This window comes from Melospiza georgiana, chromosome 5 (assembly GCF_028018845.1).
Source record: "Melospiza georgiana isolate bMelGeo1 chromosome 5, bMelGeo1.pri, whole genome shotgun sequence".
Classification (NCBI taxonomy): domain Eukaryota; kingdom Metazoa; phylum Chordata; class Aves; order Passeriformes; family Passerellidae; genus Melospiza; species Melospiza georgiana.
The window spans coordinates 33860266-33881294 of NC_080434.1; the positions used below are offsets into that span (position 1 = coordinate 33860266).

A 21029-nucleotide genomic window follows, 5' to 3' on the forward strand; every position below is an offset into this window, starting at 1 on the left:
GTCCAGACCCTGATTCAGTATAAAAATGGATCCACACTGCTTATGAGGAAAGCTCTATCTCTGAAGTAAACCACTGATCTAATGCACCTTGTTAGCAGAGATTACTGCTATGGACTCACTAATCAGCGCTGCCCTGACACATTAAGAGATCACCATCATTCTCCTAGCTTGTTACAATACAATATAGCGGAGAAAAGGTCTCCAACGTCCAAACAGGTATTTAAATAAGAGTTTCTCTGTTCAACTGCTGCATAAACCAAGGCCAAGAGGAGAACACCAGATCTTCCACCCCTTCCCCCAAAGTGACTGATAGTCCTTTTCCTGCAAAGCACTGAGGCACTCAGAGTGGATCCAGGAGAACACAGAACTCCAGCACTGTTGTTCTGCTCCAACACAAAGCCAACAGGAAGCACTTGCACCCACCCCCAAGGCTACATAAAATACTTGGCCTTAGACTGACACGCCAAAAGAAGTGTCAGATGGAGAGAGGGGCAGTACACTTAGCCCTGATCAGTTTGGCGATGACAGCTTCATGGCAAACCCAGATTTGAGGGCAATGCCAGAGAATCCATGCTTCTCATCGTCTAGCCACTGCTTAAGTTACATGGTGCAGCCATCTAATGCCATCTTACCCACAGTCCCATCAATCTGAAAGTCAATTCTCACTCTACAATTCAAGACAAATGACTTCAAGAGTCAATAATGAGGGAGTGTAAGTCAGCAAAAGTTAGATCACACAAAAAAAGGACAGCTGTATTTACATCCTCTCTTGCAAATATGAATTGAGATCATCCCTAGCACAGTTAAAAATCTTGTATACAATATTTCTAGTAAACTTCAAGGACATGTAAGTTAGTTTCCCACAGAGCAACTAAGCTAAATTTTATACCATATTAATGGGTGGCTAACTTATTAGATTATATCTGACCAAATTTCAGTATTATGTCACTAATAAAGGAGAAAAAAAATGCAACCTACCACACCCAAAGTTCTTTTTTTTCCCTGTTTACTTTTGACCAGGTAAGCTCCACCCTTGTCACAAGGTCAGTGTCATCTAGGGAGCTTCCAAAGGGTCATCCTAAATGCTGTAATTACTACAAATTATGTATCCTGTTTACTACGTTCATTCTTTTTCTCAGGATCAGCTAGATCCCTCAATACCTTGCTTTTAATCAGTCTTTCCTACCAAGAACAACCCACTGGCTTTCTCCACCTTCCTTGTCCCTTTACTGGCAGAACAGCTGTTAACAGGACCAGCAGAAAACTCCAGCATTTCCATGAAAAAAAAATAAAATAAACCTAAGTTGCACTTATTACTGTGCCTGTCACATTGGCAGTGGCTTGGAGATTACATCCATCCCTCCCGTGCTCTCCCACCTTCTGTGTGTCACAAATCCTTGTCATTTCAGCACAAGGTCTGGTAAGTTCCCATAGGTTCCTTTAAACCCTGCTGACTCTAACAAATGAGTTAGTTACAGGGGTTTGATTCGTTAAGGTTTTGGCAACACACTGGAAAAAGCTACAACTTCTTACCAGCCCTTTTCTGGTAGAAACAAACAAAACCCCTGGAAATTGACTCGTGGCTACCACCTCAATGCCACAGCAGCTGCAGTTCCAGGCACTAGTAAGAGCTAAGAGTAAGAGCACTGACAGCCCATTTCAAAATATATGGAGAATTTCGCCTACTAAATAATACTCATATCCAGACTATACAGACATACTAAAATAATGGATACAGCACTCAAATATTTAAATTCCAAAAGGCAGAAACAAATAACTATTTCTCTATTCTGAGCTCCTAACAAACGCTGCAGGCTTATTCTGGCCTCCACAGAGAAATAAAAAAAGAGTGCACATTTATGAATACTACTTCCACACAAGGACAAGACCTTCCAGTAGTCTTTTCTCCATCTGTAAAGTGGTATCACCAATCTGACTATTACACATCCAGCTGCAAGAACACTTGGGTATGCATGCACTGTGCAAGCAGGTTGAAAAACAGAACCCCAAACTCTCAACCTGACTCCACAATAACTGAGAAATGACTGGAAAACTGATGGCTCTCTAAAACCATCTCTAACTCAAAGATAACAAAGTCAGAAAGGTAGAAGAATGTCTTTTCAGACCTTATGAGGCCAGGGGGCAATCCATGAAAGGAGAGCCTGAAAACAAATTTTCAGTAAGCAAAGCAAGAATGAACTTTTGAGGCAAAACACGTTTTTTATGGGTTTGTCAATCCTGTCCACACTTCAAAGGATTGTTAAAAAATGTAGAAATGTACGGCCAATGTGGAGTGGCTGCTGGTCATTTCCCACACAGGAACAAGGCAGTAAAGCAACACACACCACTGCCTGGAGGCCTCAGCAGTCTGAAATGAAAACACACTTCACAGCAGTGCCTTAGCTTACATTATGAACTGTTTACAAGTCCGTAGAGCATTGAAGGTCTGAAGAAACACTTAATCTCACAGTAAACACGTACAGGACCTTGAACCAAACACAGATGCAGTCTCTATGTTTATTTTGATTAGCCTGAAGTACTAATCATCATGGAAGTGCGCACAGAAGGAAGCACAGTGTGCAGGTTTCAGGAGAAGCAGCTTCATTATTCTGTACCAATAAAAGAAGTACCAGAGGAAACACCATTGGGTTCTGCATCTCCAATCTCATATAAACACATATGCATTGCCTAAGAAAGGGTGGAAGACCACGATGAACATACATGCACAGTATTATTAAGACCTAGATGAGTACGACCCAAACGTCTCCAGCTGCCAGCAATCGGAAACAAAGCATTTGGGCAACATACTTCACAAGGACATCTGCAAAATACGGACAAGCCGAAGCAAATCTATTTCCTTCGTAAATTTCTGAATTACAACACCGCCTCTTTTTACGGAACGCGTGCTAAAGGTTCGGTAAGGAAATTCTCCCAGAGCGTGCGGCAGTCCCACCCTGATGCACGGAGCCGTGGGTCACCGGTGCGCTCCCACACCGAATGCGCGTGGGAACCGCGGCGCATTCCCGGGCTGGGGCGGGCGGTGGGACCGGAGAGAGCCGCGCCCCGGCCCCCGAGGGACCCCGGCCCCTGAAGGACCCCGCACCCCAGCCCTGAGGGACCCCGCACCCGGGAGCCGCCGAGGGCCCCGCCCGGCCCCGCCGCCGCCCTTACCCGCCAGTCCCCCGCCGCCGCCATCGCCGCCGTGGCCCTTCCTCCTCTGCAGGATGAAGTAGGGGTTGGCCCGCTCCGTCACCCACAGCGCGTTGGCCAGCAGCACCTCCTCGGGGTTCACCCACATGCTCCCGGCGCGGACAAAAGCAGGCCCGGCGGGCTGGGGGCTGGCTCACGCACGCACCGCCCGCACCGGGCGCCACCATGCCCGGCCGCCGCGGCACCGGCGGGCACCGGGCGGAGGCAGCAGCCGCATGGCCCCCGCCGCCTACCCGCGCTCCACCGGCCGCGGAGGGGCGGCTGCAGCGGCCGGGGGCGGCGGCAGCTCCCGCCGCAGCGGTGACATCAACGCCGGCCCGGCCCCTCCGCGCTGCCTCTCGCACAACACCCGCGGGACCGGCGCGCACCCGCGCCGTGCGCGCCGCCGATCGCTCCTCCCGCCCCGCACCTGGGCACGGGCACGGCGGCGGCGGCGGGGCCGCGCCCGCGCCCGGCATCGCTCAGCGGGGACGCTGAGGGCCGGAGCCGCGCACCGAGAGCCGCCCTGCCCGGAGCGCACACGGTGAGCCCGAACCGGCAAGGCGGCTCGCCCCCGGAGAGCCAAACGCGTCCTGGGCACATCCAAAGCACGGCAGGTGAGGGAGGGGATGCTGCCCCTCTCCTCCGGCGAGATCCCGCCTGCTAAAGTCGAGGGTAATTTCTGAGAATCTCAAGAGCCCTAGAACAAAGCATGCTCAAAGGGAACACTAGTGTTTATAGATAACACATTTTCTACCCTTGTAGCTCCGAATGCCATTTGGTTTCCAAGTTGTCAGGAAAGGACTGTACACGCTGACCTCCCTCCCTTGAGGTATAAAATTGTTACTTTCCAATCAGATATGTGTCTTTGTTTTATTAAAGACGTTGATAAGGCTAAATTAAGCCCCAAACACGACATGAAGCCACGTTCTGGGCACAAACTGCTCATGCAGGCTGTACTTTATAGTGGAGTCCAGGCTTTCATGAGCGTGCCAAAACCCACCATTCTCTGTGGGTTGGTTTTACACCCAGGTGTTATGACCAAGTTAATTTTATATACAATCTGTTGTTACAAATAAATTTCTTTGGCAAAATTCAGACATATGTTATCGACCCTACTATTTCTATTGACCAAAGTTTTCACCCTGCCACAACAGAAGGAAGCTTTGTTTGTCAGGATCTGCTTCCACAAGACTGTGCAAGAACAATTGTATTCTCATCCTGGAAGTAATTGTTCGCACTGGGCAGATTAATTATTCTGTTATTGTAACAAAGTTCAGTGATACACTAACCAGTCCCTAGTTAAGTCTGACTAGCTAATTAATAGAGCTGCTTGCTTTAACATGTGCAAACTGCATCACCATACAGATAAAGGTATGAATTCCAACATCTGCGATATTCCAGAGGAATGAAAACAGGAAAGGTTTAAGAATGAAAGCAGGAAAAGTTTAAGAATGAAAACTCCAAAGAAGTTAATAAATTTCCTATGATAACAAAGGTGACAATGATAAAGCTGAGAAGAAAAACAGCTCTTTGAACATGCCTTAGGAGACTACATGCAGCTGAGCCAGTTACTAACGTAAATGGAAAGGCAACAAACATTTGATGGCAGCTGATATTTTAATGTAGCAGTGCCCTAAAAATGGTACAACTACCATGCTTCAGTGTGATGCTAGGGGGGAAAAAAAAGAAAAAAGGAGGTATACATCTTGGTAACAGCAGAATTGGCCCTTTTTCTGAAATTCAGTGATCCAAATCCATCATGCGCCTTCCTTTTGGCACCTCTGGAGCCACCAGCAAGCAGGCAGATGAGAAGTCACCAAACCAGTTCACCAACAGCTTCCTCAGCACTGCTTCTTTAGCATGACAGGAGTGAGAATGTTTGAAAACAAATACTGGCAAGGAATAAAGGTGCTTTCAAAGATTTTGATGGTCTCATTGCATGCTCATGTAATTAACTGTTTTAACCAGTTGGGGATGACAAATTTCTTGAGGAACAACGTAAGTTATGTTGGACATAACAACAGAGAAATGCTGGACTTAATTTGGCTTTAAGAGTATTAATACTCAGTAATTACTTACCCCAGAATCCCTTCATTAATTGCTTATGCTAAGTATCTGAATTTAAATACTTTGATATGTGTCATAAGACTTAATTAACATTGCCCACTCATAATGTAGTTGGGTTTGTTTATCCTTAAATTCAGAATAAATTTTGTTTACCCTCTCATGATGTCCCTTGCTCTTCTGGTTTTGTCATCTGTGTTATCCTAAAACAAAGTGCACATCTGATGTGAAATAATTTAGAGAAGCAACACTCCATGAAAAATGAGGAATAAGCCTACCTGCTAAAACAAGTAAAAGCCAAGATAATGGTCTGTCCACTTAAACATCTGTGTATTAAAGGATTTACAGAGCAAAGTCAATTTGCAGTTATTTATTGGGACAAATGGGGTATAGTTAAATAATCATCAACTTAAGTATTTCACAAGTTATTCTGCTGTTTGGTTTTATTTTCATTTTCCCTAGTTTGTTTTAAGTGTCTGAGATGTTCTGTACTTGCTCACAAAGTATTAGAAACACATAATGCAACTTCAGTGCAATCAGTGAAGCTGGATTCTTATTCAATGTTTCTTTCTGCCACTAAATACTTTAAAAATTATTATGTGGCAGCTGGTGTCTGAATTGACACTTAAAAACTTCTGCTGCATGTTCACGAAGGAGCTAGATGGTTACTGAAATGCTGATAAAATATGCTTGGTTTGACATGTAAATGATGGGTAATAAACTGTTTACCACTTGCCTGCTTATTGAAAATAATATGACAGCACCAAGATTAGTTGAGATATGGAAATATGAAGAGCTGAATTCTTTTGAAAGTACTGTACTCATTTGCAGTGGAATACTTTAAAATCTCCCATACACAATGTCATTGTACTTGGTCTAACTTAGGAGAGGATTGCCATTGCAGTAGTTCCACACAGCCTTGCAAAAACCCAAGCAGATAAATTGGTTTCTGCTAATTTTCTGAACAAGCCATGTAGAAGAACACTGACCTGGCTGAGTACCAGCACATAGCATTGTGCAAGTTTCAGGAAAATACAGAAGTTGGCTGCTTGGACATAAAAATACAAAATTAGTGGCAAACTTCAGACTACAACAACAGTTTCCTCTCCTCTTGGAGAAAATTGCTGCTGTGGGCTCTGGGCAATTACTTCATATTTGTTTGTGATTGTGTTGTGGCTCCTTTGGAAGGAGTTGCTCTGTGCTGCCTGTCCCGAGGGAACTGTATGGGCAGAATTTGGAGAGGGAATGAGGGACCAGTAGGTATTGGTAAGAATAAGGAATATTCCCCTAAGGAATATTTACAAATGATTCATCAGTCGTTTGTAACCATTTCCCTTCCGTTCCATTACCTAGGAAAATCTATCTAAAATAAATCACATTTTGCAGCCGACTACATGTAGAGGCAGTGGTTTTCTACAGAAAATTATATTTTGGATCTTTTCAGGTGGATATTCCAAGTGGTGTAGAGCTCATAAACCTAGGGGAATTTTATGGAATTTTCCTCTTTACTTGAAAACAGCCACTGAAGGCAGTCGTGGAAAATATCAGAAATCTGTTGAGAAAGTCACACAGTCAACAAGTCATGCACATGCACAGCTACAGCAATGGGATTACAACTTCAGTACCAATTGAAATACAACATGGGCTACCTCAGGAGTTTCCAATGCAATTAATATTCTACTTTGCTTCTCATTTGATTTGCAGTTCAAATGGACTGTTACATCTAAGATGGTCGTGATACCAGCATTTCTAGAGATTTGTGTAATTTTGTTAAATGTCTTATAGGAATTCTGATATCTTTTTACACTTCAATGCTCACTTACCTTGCTGTAGCAGTCTGGATGCTCAGACAGCTTCTCCACCAATCCCCTTACCATCACACAGCCAGCCTCTCTGATAGAAGGCTTTTTGGAAGCTGCACAGCTCCAGGTTAATTCAGTTCAGTAGCTGCCTGCTTCCCAGACACCCAAAAAGGTCCTGGTGTCTTCCCACAGTTCTGCTCTAAGGCAAAACTAGGCTTTCCCTTATTTATGGCACTGGACCAAAACATATTAGTACAAAGCTCCAGGGTACCTACTCATACACATATGTGGAAATAGCAAAAGCACTCCAAAAAAATGTTCCTGATGGAGGCTCATATCCTGTCTTGATGCAAATATGCAAAGTATTTGGAAAGCCATCACTTGTTAGCATCAGAAGTCAGAGGAAACCCGTGCCTTGGAGCCATTCTGTAACCTTTGCCAGGACTAAAAGAGGAAGATGAATCATTTCTTCAACCCATTCTTGGCTGCCGCGAAATGAAAGTGAAAGAAAGGCATGAGAGACATAAAAGAAGAACATAGAAAGAAATTGTTAAGGTTGAAGGGAAAGAAGATAAAAGTATATGTAAATATAGAAGCAGAAAAAAAGATAACTGATAAAAATATATGGAAGAAGGAATGGAGAAGAACAAAAGCAGCAGTTTGGACAAATGGATGTGAACATCAGTCCCTGTCGCAGACATCTTTTATGAAAAATCCTTTCCTTAAGGTTTTTCCTCCTGAGAAGCTGAGAGGCCTCAGGAACAAAATGTAAGCAATGGTTATCTGCTGCTGTGGCATGCAGCAGGTGCATCTGTGATTGGCCCATGTTGGATGTTTGTAATTAATGATCAGGGAATAAACTAATCATCATATAATCACCCCAAGACAGAAAGGGAAATAGCTGAGGGTTTAAGTATGACTGAACATGGTGATGAGACACTGGAACACCAAAGAATTAAAGGAACCATTCCAGAAAGAGTTTCATATCAGAAGGGTCAAAACTACCTTTGGGAAGAAAAAACAGTTAACAAACCGTAGATGACAGAAATAAAGAAAGATGACAGCAATGATAAATCAGAAAGGGAATAAAATATGCCTGTACCTATGATTGAAAGTGGAAGAATTTACTTAATAGATTCAAGGAGAAAAGTCATTATGTCACAGCTAGTAAGTATATCAGTGTTGCACACCATGACTGCCTTACTGAAATTAATTATTCCTGAAATCTCTATTTTGTCCTAAAAGGAAAAGAGTAGGATATATTGAGTGAATATTTCAAAATAATTTGTCAGGAAATACACATTTCAAGCAGTATTGTATGCTACACTAAAATACAAAAAAGCTGCTTTGTAGGTTATTTTATTTTCTGTGCAGCATCCAGAAGCAGAGTTGTTAGTGGCATATAACCACAACAGGAAACCACTTTCAGCACTTTCACTAGTTTTTCTGGGTATGACTAACTATGAAAGTGTTTCACAACAATTCTGGTAGGGCATCAGAGGCATTACCTAATCTTTAGCTGTGCTGGGTAGTTAGGCATACTTTTGAATCAAAACACTACATTATTCCATAAATTATCAGCTATGAATTATGCAGAGCAGTCTGTAAACATAACAACATACACAAAAACCCCAAACTCCTTTCTAAGTAACTTGTAGGGTATCTTAAACTGATTCCAGGGTTGAAACAAGTTTAGGTACAAAACACTGAAATTTTCTATTAACAACAGCCAGTCTTTTAACAAGTGAGTGTTTTTACCAGTTGGAAGCTCTGAAATTCTCAGTACTGCTCTAGAGGTTCTCCAGGGATGAACTTAATTAGTTTCTCTGTAGAATTAATTTATGATGTATTATTATATTGTATGTACATGCATTATCAACAATTTTGTAATCTCATACTAATGACTTTGGTTTGTCCCTTCTAGTAGCTTTCAAATGCCAAAGAAAAACCTGATGACCTGTGGGTTTTTTCCTCCCCATTCAGAAGCATTCATGGGCAGCAGCTATCTCAAAAGTCCACAGCACACAGCTCTTCACAACTCAGCAACTGCAGACAAAAATAACATTGAAAATAATGACCATAAAATGTTGTACTTTGGGTTTTTTTCCTGTAGGAGCACAGATGGCTTTCACATAAAGACCAAAGTCCCTATCATTGCATATTTCGTGCTGTGGGATGGAGGCTCAAGCATTCAATCCCTAACATTTTACAAGTAATTTAGGAGAAATAGCTATTTTATATCTCAGAATTCAGCTTTTCTGGCGGCATATGCATGGAGTGATATTTCTGTAGCCATGAAAAAAAGTCATGGAAATGCAAGGCAGTTAATCAAGAAAGTTGAGGTGGAAAAGTTTCTAAGGTAATCTGGCACAACAACTTCAGAAAAGATTGGTTCAATTTTCAATTTTACATAAAATAATCACTAGCCCTAGTATATTTCAAAATGCATGGGTGTATATATATATATATATATATATATATATATATATATATATACACACACAATGGAAAAATCTCAGAAATCAATTTGTGTACATCTGAGAGAAAAGCAGCCAGAAATACTTTTTATTCTCTGCACAGCTTCCTGACTTATTGCATCTGTGCCTTGCTCTGAAAAGATGAATTACTCTCAAGGCAAGAAGAGACACAGAGCTTTTCAGAGATTGGAAAGTCATGTGTGTCTGGATCAGACTGATTTTTTTTTTCTTTCCTATAAAAAGCAAGGAGGGGGAAGGAAGCGAGCTCTTGATACAGAAAGAGATTGCTGTGGAGATGAAGGCAATCTCACACTAACACAAACCCAGATATTGGAACTAGGTGATCCTGAAGGTCTGTTTCAACACAAACCATTCTGGCTTGGAATCTCCCCCTAATTTGCTTTGAAACTAGTACACCTAACAGTTCTGTGATTCTTTGATTGTTTCTGCAAAAAAAGATCAAGTAGTTGAAAATCAAATCTTCAAGTTTCAATGGCTAGCTCTAAGCTTTAGACCCCAGCCTCTCATTATGCCTGCAAAAGTATCTAACACCCTCTGTTCAAATCTGTGAGAGTCCTCAGTGTGCCCAGAAACACAAAGGAAACTTGTGACACCTTCAGATGTCACACACAACCCGGGGCGAGAACAGCACTGAAGGGATCTCTGAATCAGAGGCACCCTCCTTAATCATCTGTAGTAGAGGATCATCAACAAAGTAAAATCCATTTAAACGTAGGGTGTGTCTTGCTGGGATCAAAATGAAGAAACAACGTCTTTCTAATGCAGAAGGACCTCTAGAGAGCATTTCTCTGCAGACCATCATCAGGATATTGAGACGGTGCTGTAGTCAGCCCATGACATTTAACATATACAAAAAACAGGAGGCCCAGTCACAGGTGGATAGTGTGCAAAAGAGTCACACACCTGATTCCGCCACATTTCCTGTTAAAAACCAATCAAATAAATCCCCAACCCTGACAATTTGTGGAGAGGCATTTACCTTCTGATCATCTTGATAATAAAGCGCCAGTTCTAGTTCCAGAAAGCAGAGAGAAACAGCGCTAAGGAAGCATTGTTCTGAGCTGCTGAGGTTTCCACAGGCTGGCTGCCAGCTCTAGGTCAATCTCTCAGCATTTCCTGCCTGCTTTTAGCAGCAGAACATCAAAGTAATTAGAGAAGGAGGAGAAAAAAGGCAGGAAAAATAAATCGGTGGAATCTGCTAATCTGTTCAAAGAATGAAGCTCCAGTGTAATGGATAACCTGTGTAATCATCCCAAAGTAACTCCTCAGACACATTTAAGAACAAATTCAACTTCTTCAAGCCTAGGTCTGAAAGTGAATTATATTGATCTGGATCAAGTGACTACATTTTTCCTCTCAGAATAAGATTATGCTCCAAGGAACCCTTCAGTTACAAATATAGTAGTATAAACCCACACCTCCCATGACCTAAGCTGGTTTTCATGTGTAGACCTGTGTTTTGAAGAAGGACAAAATTAAAAATGATTGCTATTAAAACTACTTTCAAATGGTACTTTAGCAGCTGCATGTTAGCTCACAAGCATGGGAGCAGGAATAATTTCAAGGTTTGGGGGTTTATCTTTGATTACCAATCAGTAGATTACCTTTGAGTACCTCTGACAGGGTTTTTTTATGTGATTTTACCTTCATGTGCCCACAAGAGCTGTGATGTGCAGGGAGAAAGCGATTACTCTTGAGGTGGAAAAGCTATTTGGAGGATGTGCCTGCAGAGAGCATCCTGCTGTGCTGCATCAAGCATGAGGAGGTCTGTCAGAGAGTCACATTTCCTTCCTCTTTTAAAGGAGAGCACCTCAGCAATATCAGCCTAAAAGCTTTCCCCCTCCCTTCCTTGTCATTAATGGCAACTTTGGTTAGCTACCAGCCCTAGCAAAACATCTTTGCGTGTTGCTTAACACACACACTACCTGAGCACATGCATAGAAAAGCACTCGCTACCCATAAAATTTATGATATATTTATTTTTAAAAAGCCTGGCTCCGTAGTTAAGATCAGGAGCGTATCTGGACATACCTGGAACTGTGAGAGCTCCTCGTTAATCAGGCAGTGACTTTGGCTGGGCTGACATTTCCCTGGCTATTTTTGGAGCATGACTCAGATGCTGAGCTCCAGAGCCAGCAGAAATCCCTGTGGGCTGATAGCAGAGCCTCATTCAGAGCTGAAGCATCACTTGGGAGGGAAAGGGACTCCAATGGGCAAAGAATTTTGCTCACCTGCCTTTGGGCTTTCTTTAGAAAAGCAAGTACACATGGAAAAAAAGATATTATGGCAACGTAAGGGGATATTAGGAACCGAAAAGGAAATTGTCTTACCTGGCTCTGACAGGAATATTTTCAACACATTTTTGGGCTGGTGGATAAAAACACAGAGCTTTATGAGTGCCTGCTCCTAGATGTGCAGCTGAAAACCCAGCAGACACATTTTAAGGCGTTTTTCCCCAGACAGTGCTGTGAGTATTGAACTGAAGCCTGTGTGAAAGTCTGTAGCAGAGGTCTCAGCTCCCACCTGGCCTCCTGACCATTTGTTGCTGTGAAGAGAAGACCCACAGGTCTGGTTAATGACTGTTTGGTAAGATCCAAGGGTACACATAGGTATTGGGGTCGGGGGAAGAAAATGAGGATGCAGGAAGAAAGGCATCAGTCCTTTGTGGTCTGCCTTGTTCTCATTGGTAACTGTTATGTGTCACTTCACAGAGGGCTGATGGAGTAACTTTGGGTCTTGTTTTTAAATCCCTGTGTGGCCTCCCAGACCTGCCCTTTGAAGCAGCATATCACTAGAGAAGAAGCTATTCCTGTGAGCCAGGCTTCTCTTACGAAGGATGATGCAACCTGAGTCCTCATCGATCAGCTTTAATGCAAGTTAAAGCAGTAAAACCTTCCCATGAAAAAAATCCCCTGGCTCCTCCAGTCACTGGATTTTATTTTAATTTTTATTCTTTCGAATAGCAGAAAATATATTTGGCTTGAAGTGTAGTGGACACTTTTTGCTGCATCCTGAAAAGGAATGATGTCAACTGTTTCATGTTAGCTCCATATTACCATGGCTCCAGACTGAGACAGAAGGCACTCACAGCACATATAACTGGGCATTGCAATAATATACAGGCATGGCAGAAGCCCCTGGACCCCATCAGCCCACAAGTGAGAAGCAGAGAGCTTTAAGCCCTAAGGAGTTTTTGTCATGATTTGTTTCCATGCTATAATTATTTTAATTCTAGTCAGTACAACTGCAAACATTACTTGTGGCGCCATCATCTCAAGCAGTGGAAAATCCCACAGATCAATAGGATATTGCATTATGTTATTTCCTTCCATTGCTTTTAGGTCTCACATCTTCCACGCCTTCATCTCAGGCAGAAGTAAGTAACTACATTATTACTACATGGCTGTTTTCTGCAAGGGCATTTTACACATCCCTTAAGCTTTCTCTACAGAACAAACACCCATTCTCATATCCATCTTTAATGGGGGTAGGAAGTGCTTAGTATCCTGCAGTATTTATGACTCTCTAGGTGCTTCTTATAGGAGATATTGGAGACTGAACTAACTAGAAGGGCTCAAAGCAGGTACAGAACTCTAGCTAACTTAAAGCCCAATGTGACTTCCATCTCCATCCCAGGAGCCAGCTCTGAAGGCAGCCGTGGCTCCTCTGCCCAAGGCAGCTCCCCAGGATGAATTGCAAAAACAATCTTCCACCAAAAAGCCCCACCATACTTCAAATTAATTCATATCCATCCTAGAGAACCATCTTTTTCTCCACCTGTTTTTTTTGGTGATAATCAAATACCAGGCCAGAGCTGCCTGAGCACAGCCAGCACAGAAGGTTGCTGCTGCTGCAGAAAATAGCTCCTCCTGTGTGATCAGAATATGAACAGCTGAGAACTTGCATTAAAAGCAGAGAAGAAAACATGCTCTGCAGAATACAGCAAAGCAGTAAGGCTGCCTGTGACGGTGTTCACAGGGGTTTTCAGGTGAGGGAAGAGACGAGGATCTGACTCCATGTTTCAGAAGGCTTGATCTATTATTTTATGATATATATTTCATTAAAGCTACACTAGAAGAATAGAAGAAAGGATTTCATCAGAAGGCTGGCTAAGAATAGAATAGCAAAGAATGATAACAAAGGTTTGTGGCTCGGCTCTCTGTCCGAGCCAGCTGACTGTGATTGGCCATTAATTACAAACATCCAACATGGGCCAATCACAGATGCACCTGTTGCATTCCACAGCAGCAGATAACCATTGTTTACATTTTGTTCCTGAGGGCTCTCAGCTTCCCAGGAGGAAAAATCCTAAGGAAAGGATTTTTCATAAAAGATGTCACCGACAGGAACGCTCCAGGGAGATCAGAGAAACCCTCCACAGTGGGATGTTCGCTTGTTTAGCACGGCAAATAGTCACAGATTTGGCTCAATAAATGAAGCCAGGCGCGGGCAGGGCGCCCGAGGCCGGATTCGCGAGGCGGGAGAGCCTCCTGCTGGAGAGATACGGATGTGGGATGCGGGATGTGAGATGTGGGATGTGGTGCGGGATGCGGGATGCGAGATGTGAGATGCAGGATGTGGGATGCGGGATGTGGGATGTGGGATGTGAGATGTGGGATGTAGGATGTGAGATGCGGGATGCGGGATGTGGGATGTGGGATGCGGGGTGCAGGATGTGAGATGCGGGATGCGGGATGTGAGATGTGGGATGTGAGATGCGGGATGCAGGATGTGGGATGCGGGGTGCAGGATGTGGGATGCGGGATGCGGGATGTGAGATGCGGGATGCGGGGTGCTTCTCACAGGGCTTGTGTTCCAGACCATTCCCCAGCTCTGTTGCCCCTCTCTGGTCACACTCCAGCCCCTCCATGTCTCTCCTGCAGTGAGGAGCCCAGAAATGAAGGAAGGCATGGAACAGCCCACAAAGCAGGACTCTGAGCTCAGCCCCTGCAGCCAGGCACACTTACACCTGTTTCAGCAGTTCAACTTGGTGATCCTAGAGGTGTTTTTGAACCTGAAGAATTCTATGATCCCATAGTATAGTAGACCTTTTTAAAGCTGAAAGTATGAAAGGACACCTCCTTTCATGCTGCACCTGGTTTTTAAAAGGTTTACTACATTATGGAATCCTTGTCCTGCTGTTACTCCTTGGTGGGTGTCTGCTCTGTTTGCACAGAGATTGAAGCTGAGGAATGAGCCTTTTGCAAAATTATAGCCTCACCTATCACCACTGATTTCTCATAGCTGAATTCTGATAAATGCATTGGCTCATTAGATTTATTTTGGGCCATGAAGTCCTATTCCCTCAGGGATGCCCCCAAACCTGATCCAGGTTTGAGACCCAGCACAGGTGAATGCATCTCCTTTATGGGCACCCTAAAAGTGCATTTTCTTTCTTGGCATGGTTTGGATATCACGGGACCCTGCATGGAATTTATCCAGGTTTGCTGTGCAGGAAACTCCAGGTTTACACAGGCTGTCAGAAAGCACATACAACACAATCATCAGATTTGTTTTATTAAAAAAACCTGCAATAAAATTCCTTGGAATTCACCATCTCAGCTTTGAGAGTTGCAATATTTTACTAGTACATAATAACACAGTCTCACATATTTACATTATAATCCTCTATATAGCAAAAATAGCCATGTTGGACTACTGATTAATGCTTCCAAGTATTAGCCTCAACATTTCGGTATTTCCCCCAGCTGAGTCACTGTCTATGCTCTTTAGCATTTACAGTATTTAACAAAGCAAAAAGGACACAAAATAATAAAAAGTATGTGTCAGGCAAATCCCTTTAAGATGGTAGTTCTCCGACTCCCACATTTTTCAAGAGAGATAAAGTGCATTGGAGAGGAAGATGTATACCTTATAAAATGTCAGCAAAGAGTTAAAAGTTTATTTGCAAGACTGTACAGAAGGGAAAAAAGGCAAAAAAAAAAAATCTTCACAAACTGCCACTGCCCAGCTTTGGCAGCATGTCACAGGTAGCAGGGAAAGGGACGAAAAAGCCAAATACAAGAAAGAGGATGGCCCATGCAAATGCCTCAGGATGATTGTGCCATGGCCTTTTGGTGGGTGTTTCTCAAAGTAGAGATGCAGGAATGAGTGCTTTGGAGAATTTCTCTGGGACAGGCCATTGTCTCTGAACTTAATGAAGTCATTTTGTTAAGCTGTGCACTTACAGCTTAACAAAATGTGGTCCATGTGGTATTTATTTCATGTGGTACTTATTTCATTTGGGATTTTAATTCCCTTTACAACACTGGCATTTGCTGGTATGGCTGTGCTGCATGTGAGAAGAGACACGGCTGGAAAAAGCTCTGTAGCCATCACTGAAAACCAGGATACTGCTGATAAGTGGGATGCTACCTTTTTTCTTTTTTTTTTTTTTTTTTTTTGGTTTGCTTATAAACTACTCTAAATAGAAATAATTCTCTTCTGGAAATGGATGGAATGTATATATTTTGACAAGTACAAAACTGTTTGAAATGTTCACTAAATACAAGGAACATCTTGGTATAAAAATAACAGACCCTCCCACCCACTGTCCCCTCTTTACATGTCTAATTATAAAATGGTACAGTCATTTCAGGTTTCTAACATGAAACAAGTGTTGTGGATGGCATTACATACATATACAAAACATTTGGATATTTGACATCTGAAATAACTGTATACATTCAGAGCAAACAAGCATCTTGATCTGGCTATTGTGTTTAATGCTACTCAGAACCAAGAATCAAGAAAAATACAAGAAAGGGAAAACACTATTACTCCTTTTTTTTTTTCCTCTCATTTCTTTTTCCATTCACTACAGACAGAAGTAACTTCCACCAATCCACAATTAAAATGTTGGAGAAAGACAAGATTAATCCTGTGAAATGGATGCACCCCAACATCAATGCCCTTCTTGCAATGACTTCCTTGGGATTTGATCCAGAGGTCATCAGTGAAATCCAAGGGACCGCTTATCATATGTGATTTCAATAATTTCTCTTTCAAAACTGCATCTGTAAAGCCTTTTTCCTTTGTGCCTCAATCTCCCTTAAATAAAAGGCCTAAAAATGACAACTGACACAGGGGCTTATGTATGCTCATAGAAGACCTGTTGAGAATAATTAAATTTTAGTGCAAGTCCAAAATTAATTGTGGGTTTGGTTTTTTGGGGTTTTTTGTTTTGTTTTGTTTTTTTTTTTTTTTTTTTTTTTTTTTTTTTTTAAGAAGGATGGAATAAAACATTTACTTAAGTGCTTTCCTAAGTTCAGGCTTCAGTGATGTGTAACTCAGCTTCACCTCAAGATTACCCTGAAATTTAGGGACTGAAATTTAGGGACAGAATTAAACTAAATGTTCAATTAGTTCTAAATGGACAGAAAAGCATGGGGAATATTTTTTCCTTCTTTCTGTACTGAAGAAGCAAGTCAGCCAAAGTTTTAGGGATAAACACATGTGTTCTTGAATAAAATCTGACAAACACAAATTTTGACTGGAAGCTGGTTTTCACATTTAACAAGTAAATCCACGAGGAGATTAAATGCAGTGAGCCTCAGCAGTTGCATTTTGAGATGCTATCATGACACTGCCAAGTCAAAATGTTTGACCTCTGCATGAAATTTCAATGTAAGATGAATTGTTGATTCTGTGGACTGACTCAGGAGGCAGCAATGTGATTCAAATCATCTGACTCTCAGCAGAAACTGTGAATTCTTGTGTAACAGTAAGCTTCTTCACAGCTGAGTATTTACACTGAAAAACCAAATCACACACTGCACAATTAACAGTGAGCTCTTACCTGGAAAGCAGAGCTCAGGATGAAATAAATTATTAGGTCAGGTCATTATTATTTAGGTGTTTTGATTTGTATTAGTTCTTTTATTTTCAAATTCCCTCCCCAGTATATTTTGGTGTATGTACCTGTATACAAATTGCAAATATTCTTCTGAAAACAAAGACAGGGACTCTGGAGGGCAACAAACCACCTGAACTCTTGTTAGATAACAAGCAGACAAAAACTGCTGTCAAAATGTAAGAAATGAAACACGCTAAGTGAAAAGACCCAAAGCAAACCAGGAATTAAACATTTCAAATGGCTGCCTCTTGCTCCCTTGGCAATTTCTGACACTGACAGCATCATCTCCAGACCCTTTGTAAGAATACTGTCACCTGCTCAATGCAGAACTGTTAATAAGCAGCCTCTGGAAACCTCTCAGATGCTCCCTCAGCCCACTGATCTGGTTTTGGTCTGTAAAATTAAGAAGTGATGTTATATTAGATCTTTTTTTCCAGCTACGGAATTGTCACTTGGAGGAAGAACACAAATGTACTGACACCTGTGAATAGCATAAAATACAGGACAGGAGCACATGGATGGAGTGATGCTTCAAGCTCTTTCTCTCCTTCACACTGTACAATACCTGTCTAGAACAGAACTTTAAGACACAAACTAATGCCATTTTAACCCAGATTTCTGCTAATTCAGAAATACAAGCAAATTACAAATGAAAGCCTTCAGAATGTACCATTTCCAAGCCTGCCACCTAATGAAGGCAGGTGTTACTTAATGCAGGGTGCTGGTGCATGATCCTTCTGGAGCCAGCCACATGTAATTAATGCAGAAACAACAAGGCAGGGATGAATCCTGCTCAGATCATGACGTGACCAATGAACGGGAATTCGGGTGTCTGGACTGAACTCTTGAAAAAGCTGGGGTCAGTCAATAGAAACATTGTCCATAACAAACCATAAACAAACAAACAAAATAAACATATGCCTTTTCAAAAACATAACAGAAACTGGATTGAACAAGTGTAAAAAACACTCAAGCTGTCATTTCAGTTGCACGTTGAGGAGCCCCTGGAGAGCCCCATGAGTGCTCTCGAGCACAATCTGGATGTGTCCATGTCCCAGGTGAGCCAGACAGGTGTGCAGGCGATGGAACCGCATCCAGGCAGACACAGCAGCTGCTATTGCTTTTCACCATCTCAGCATGGAGTGTGCAGGATGACAGTGCTCTGGAGGCATTGGCATGACTGCTCCAAACCCCAGAGAGCTGGCTGGGTCCCTACCTGTGGCCCTGCCCTGTGGTTTGGTGCTGGAGCTCTGTTTTCAGGATTTCACCTCCTCGCAGTCCTGATCCGTGGAAAGCTCCACGTCGGAGAGTCCAACCTCCATGGCCATGATCAATGAGATATCTGAATCACTGCTGACTGCTGGCTCCTGCTCATCTGTCAGGGCACAAAAGGAAAGGGTCAGGTCTTTCTGTTAATGCATTACTGATTTTTAGTTCTGCAGGTGGAATCCAGAGGGCCCTCCACCACTGAGATTGTGATTAGATTACAAACTTTGCTCTTATTTAATATCTGTCTACAACACTTCCAAAATACCCCAGAATTCAAGACATTCACGGTGAAAAGCATGATGAAAGGAGCCTGGATGGGTAACATTTTCTTCTCTTAATCCTCTCAGGGCTTTTCATCCAGGTCCTTCAGGAACTTCCTGCCCCCATGTGAGAATTTCCCTCCCCGTCCCCTTTCACCTTCTCAACCTGGCCTCATCCTACTCTCCCCACAAACACAGCAAGCTAATGACAAAGCCACAGGCACCTGGTGGAGCTCTGAATCATCAGGAAAACATTTCCCAGAGGAAAAAACCTGCCCAAACCCTCAATAAGTGATGGAATCCTAGAGGACATTTTTAAGAGGGCACTACTCTAATGTAGGAACACTGGCATTGGACAAGGATGAAACAAATCCAGGACTTTGGACCAGGCTACCTGCTTTCCCAAGTGGCTTCTCTCATCCTTTTCTAGTGTCTTTAAATTCTCTCTTTCCTCTGATTTGAAGACACCTTGCAGGTTCTTGATGCAGGCCAAAGGGATCTACCCTAATGCACCACGACCCCAAATACTCAAAGAGTTGTATTGCTGACTTCTGCCAATCTGCAAATCACATCCTTGGAACAGCAGCTTGTTTTTGTTTTGATCCCACAGCACTTACCATGTGCATATTTAGCAGCAAATAAAAGCCAACAGATTTTAAACCACTAAAAGCTAATTTTCTTCCAAGAACAATCAGGAGAAGCAAAGCACACTAGGGAGATTTTCAAAGGCACAAAACCCTCATAGGTGGCTGCGTCTCTGAGACAAAAATTTGATGGTTCATATTTTCAAGTGGTTTAATTACAGAGATGGTATTTATACTGTAACAATACAATGTATTTAAATCTATGACAGTTTTTCCTTTACATATTTTATTTTTTAGACATTAGAAGCAGGGCCTGATTGATGCTAAAAAATCTAGAAATTGAATATCTAAGAATTAATAAGTAAGAAACACGACAAAGGAGCCAGGAAAATAATAACTCCTCACAGTTTAATTATTCACTTGAAGCTAAGTGAGCACAGTTAATCACCTCTCAACAGCAGCATGATTTTTAAAAATTTTAGATTTTAAACCCCCCACATGTGCTGGGATTAGACCTCATGTTCTGCAGAGAAAGCTTGAATGGGGTGTGCATTATTCAAACTGAGAGCCAGTGTTCCCTTTTGCAACTCTGCCCAGTTTGCACCCTGGATTGCTTTTGTGCTTTCTTGATTGCAAGATAAATAATTAATGCACACAACATGTTTATACCTCTATCCTTTTTTTTTGCCCTTCCACATGACATTAGTAAACATTTCAAGGCATTGCTTCTGACTATAAATGCTTCCACCAGAGGTGGAGGAAGTATTTACAAGCTGAATGATACATCCTTCAGATTTAGTGGTTTTAAATGACGCTGAACCTTCAGGTGAGCTGCTGGGTCCTGGAGCATCTCATACACCTCCAACACCAGAATCACCACCAAGAGTTCAAGAGAGGCAATAGAACAGGGCCAGATTTGCAGCTCACACACCTCATACCCGATGGAGGTACAGCAGGTCACTCTCTGCAAGCCAGTAAACTCGAGCTTTCCTTTACAAATCCTATACAATTATTCACATTCTTGAATCTCAGTCTTTGCACTGTGGGCTTTTGTGGTCTCCTTTGGAACTGAAGTGCAGGTTGGCAGGAACAAGGAGTGATCCTAAAAATGCCTACGGCTATGCTCTGGCATTGATTTTCCAGCACTGTGACAGTGCCTGGAAACAGAAGCACTCCACCTTCCTTGTTTGCTACCAATCCTAAAGATACAGCTTTGGCAGAGTGGGGAGAGCACCTTGGACATCACCATCCTTACACCTTCCCTTTCACCTGCCATTTCCTTGGAAGCTGCAGTGCATTCCACAAGGAATCAGTGCATCCCTCAGCATCCCCTACTGGCTGTGCACACAGGAGTCCTGCTGGGACCCCAGCACACAGTTTAAAACCTTTCTGAAGCTCTGGGAGGCTGCAGAAGTCACACAGACACGATCAGCTGTAGGTAACCCTGCTGCAAGGTCTGTATTGCAAGCTGCCCCACACAACATAGCCTTGCCAGACCCTGCTGC

At 42.6% G+C, this 21029-nt stretch overlaps 2 protein-coding genes across 2 annotated transcripts in view; both read right to left on the bottom strand.

Annotated features, from left to right (window-relative positions):
* The window catches only part of TBC1D9 (TBC1 domain family member 9), a 43969-nt gene extending 40573 nt beyond the window's left edge, over positions 1–3396 (bottom strand). The window contains exon 1 of the mRNA XM_058023972.1: positions 3172–3396. Within this exon, the coding sequence (XP_057879955.1) occupies positions 3172–3298 (127 nt within the window). The 5' untranslated portion in view covers positions 3299–3396. The remainder of the gene's footprint in view (positions 1–3171) is intronic.
* Positions 3397–16736: 13340 nt separating this feature from the next.
* The window catches only part of RNF150 (ring finger protein 150), a 71407-nt gene continuing 67114 nt past the window's right edge, over positions 16737–21029 (bottom strand). The window contains exon 7 of the mRNA XM_058024612.1: positions 16737–18786. Coding sequence (XP_057880595.1) covers positions 18668–18786 — 119 coding nt within the window. The 3' untranslated portion in view covers positions 16737–18667. The remainder of the gene's footprint in view (positions 18787–21029) is intronic.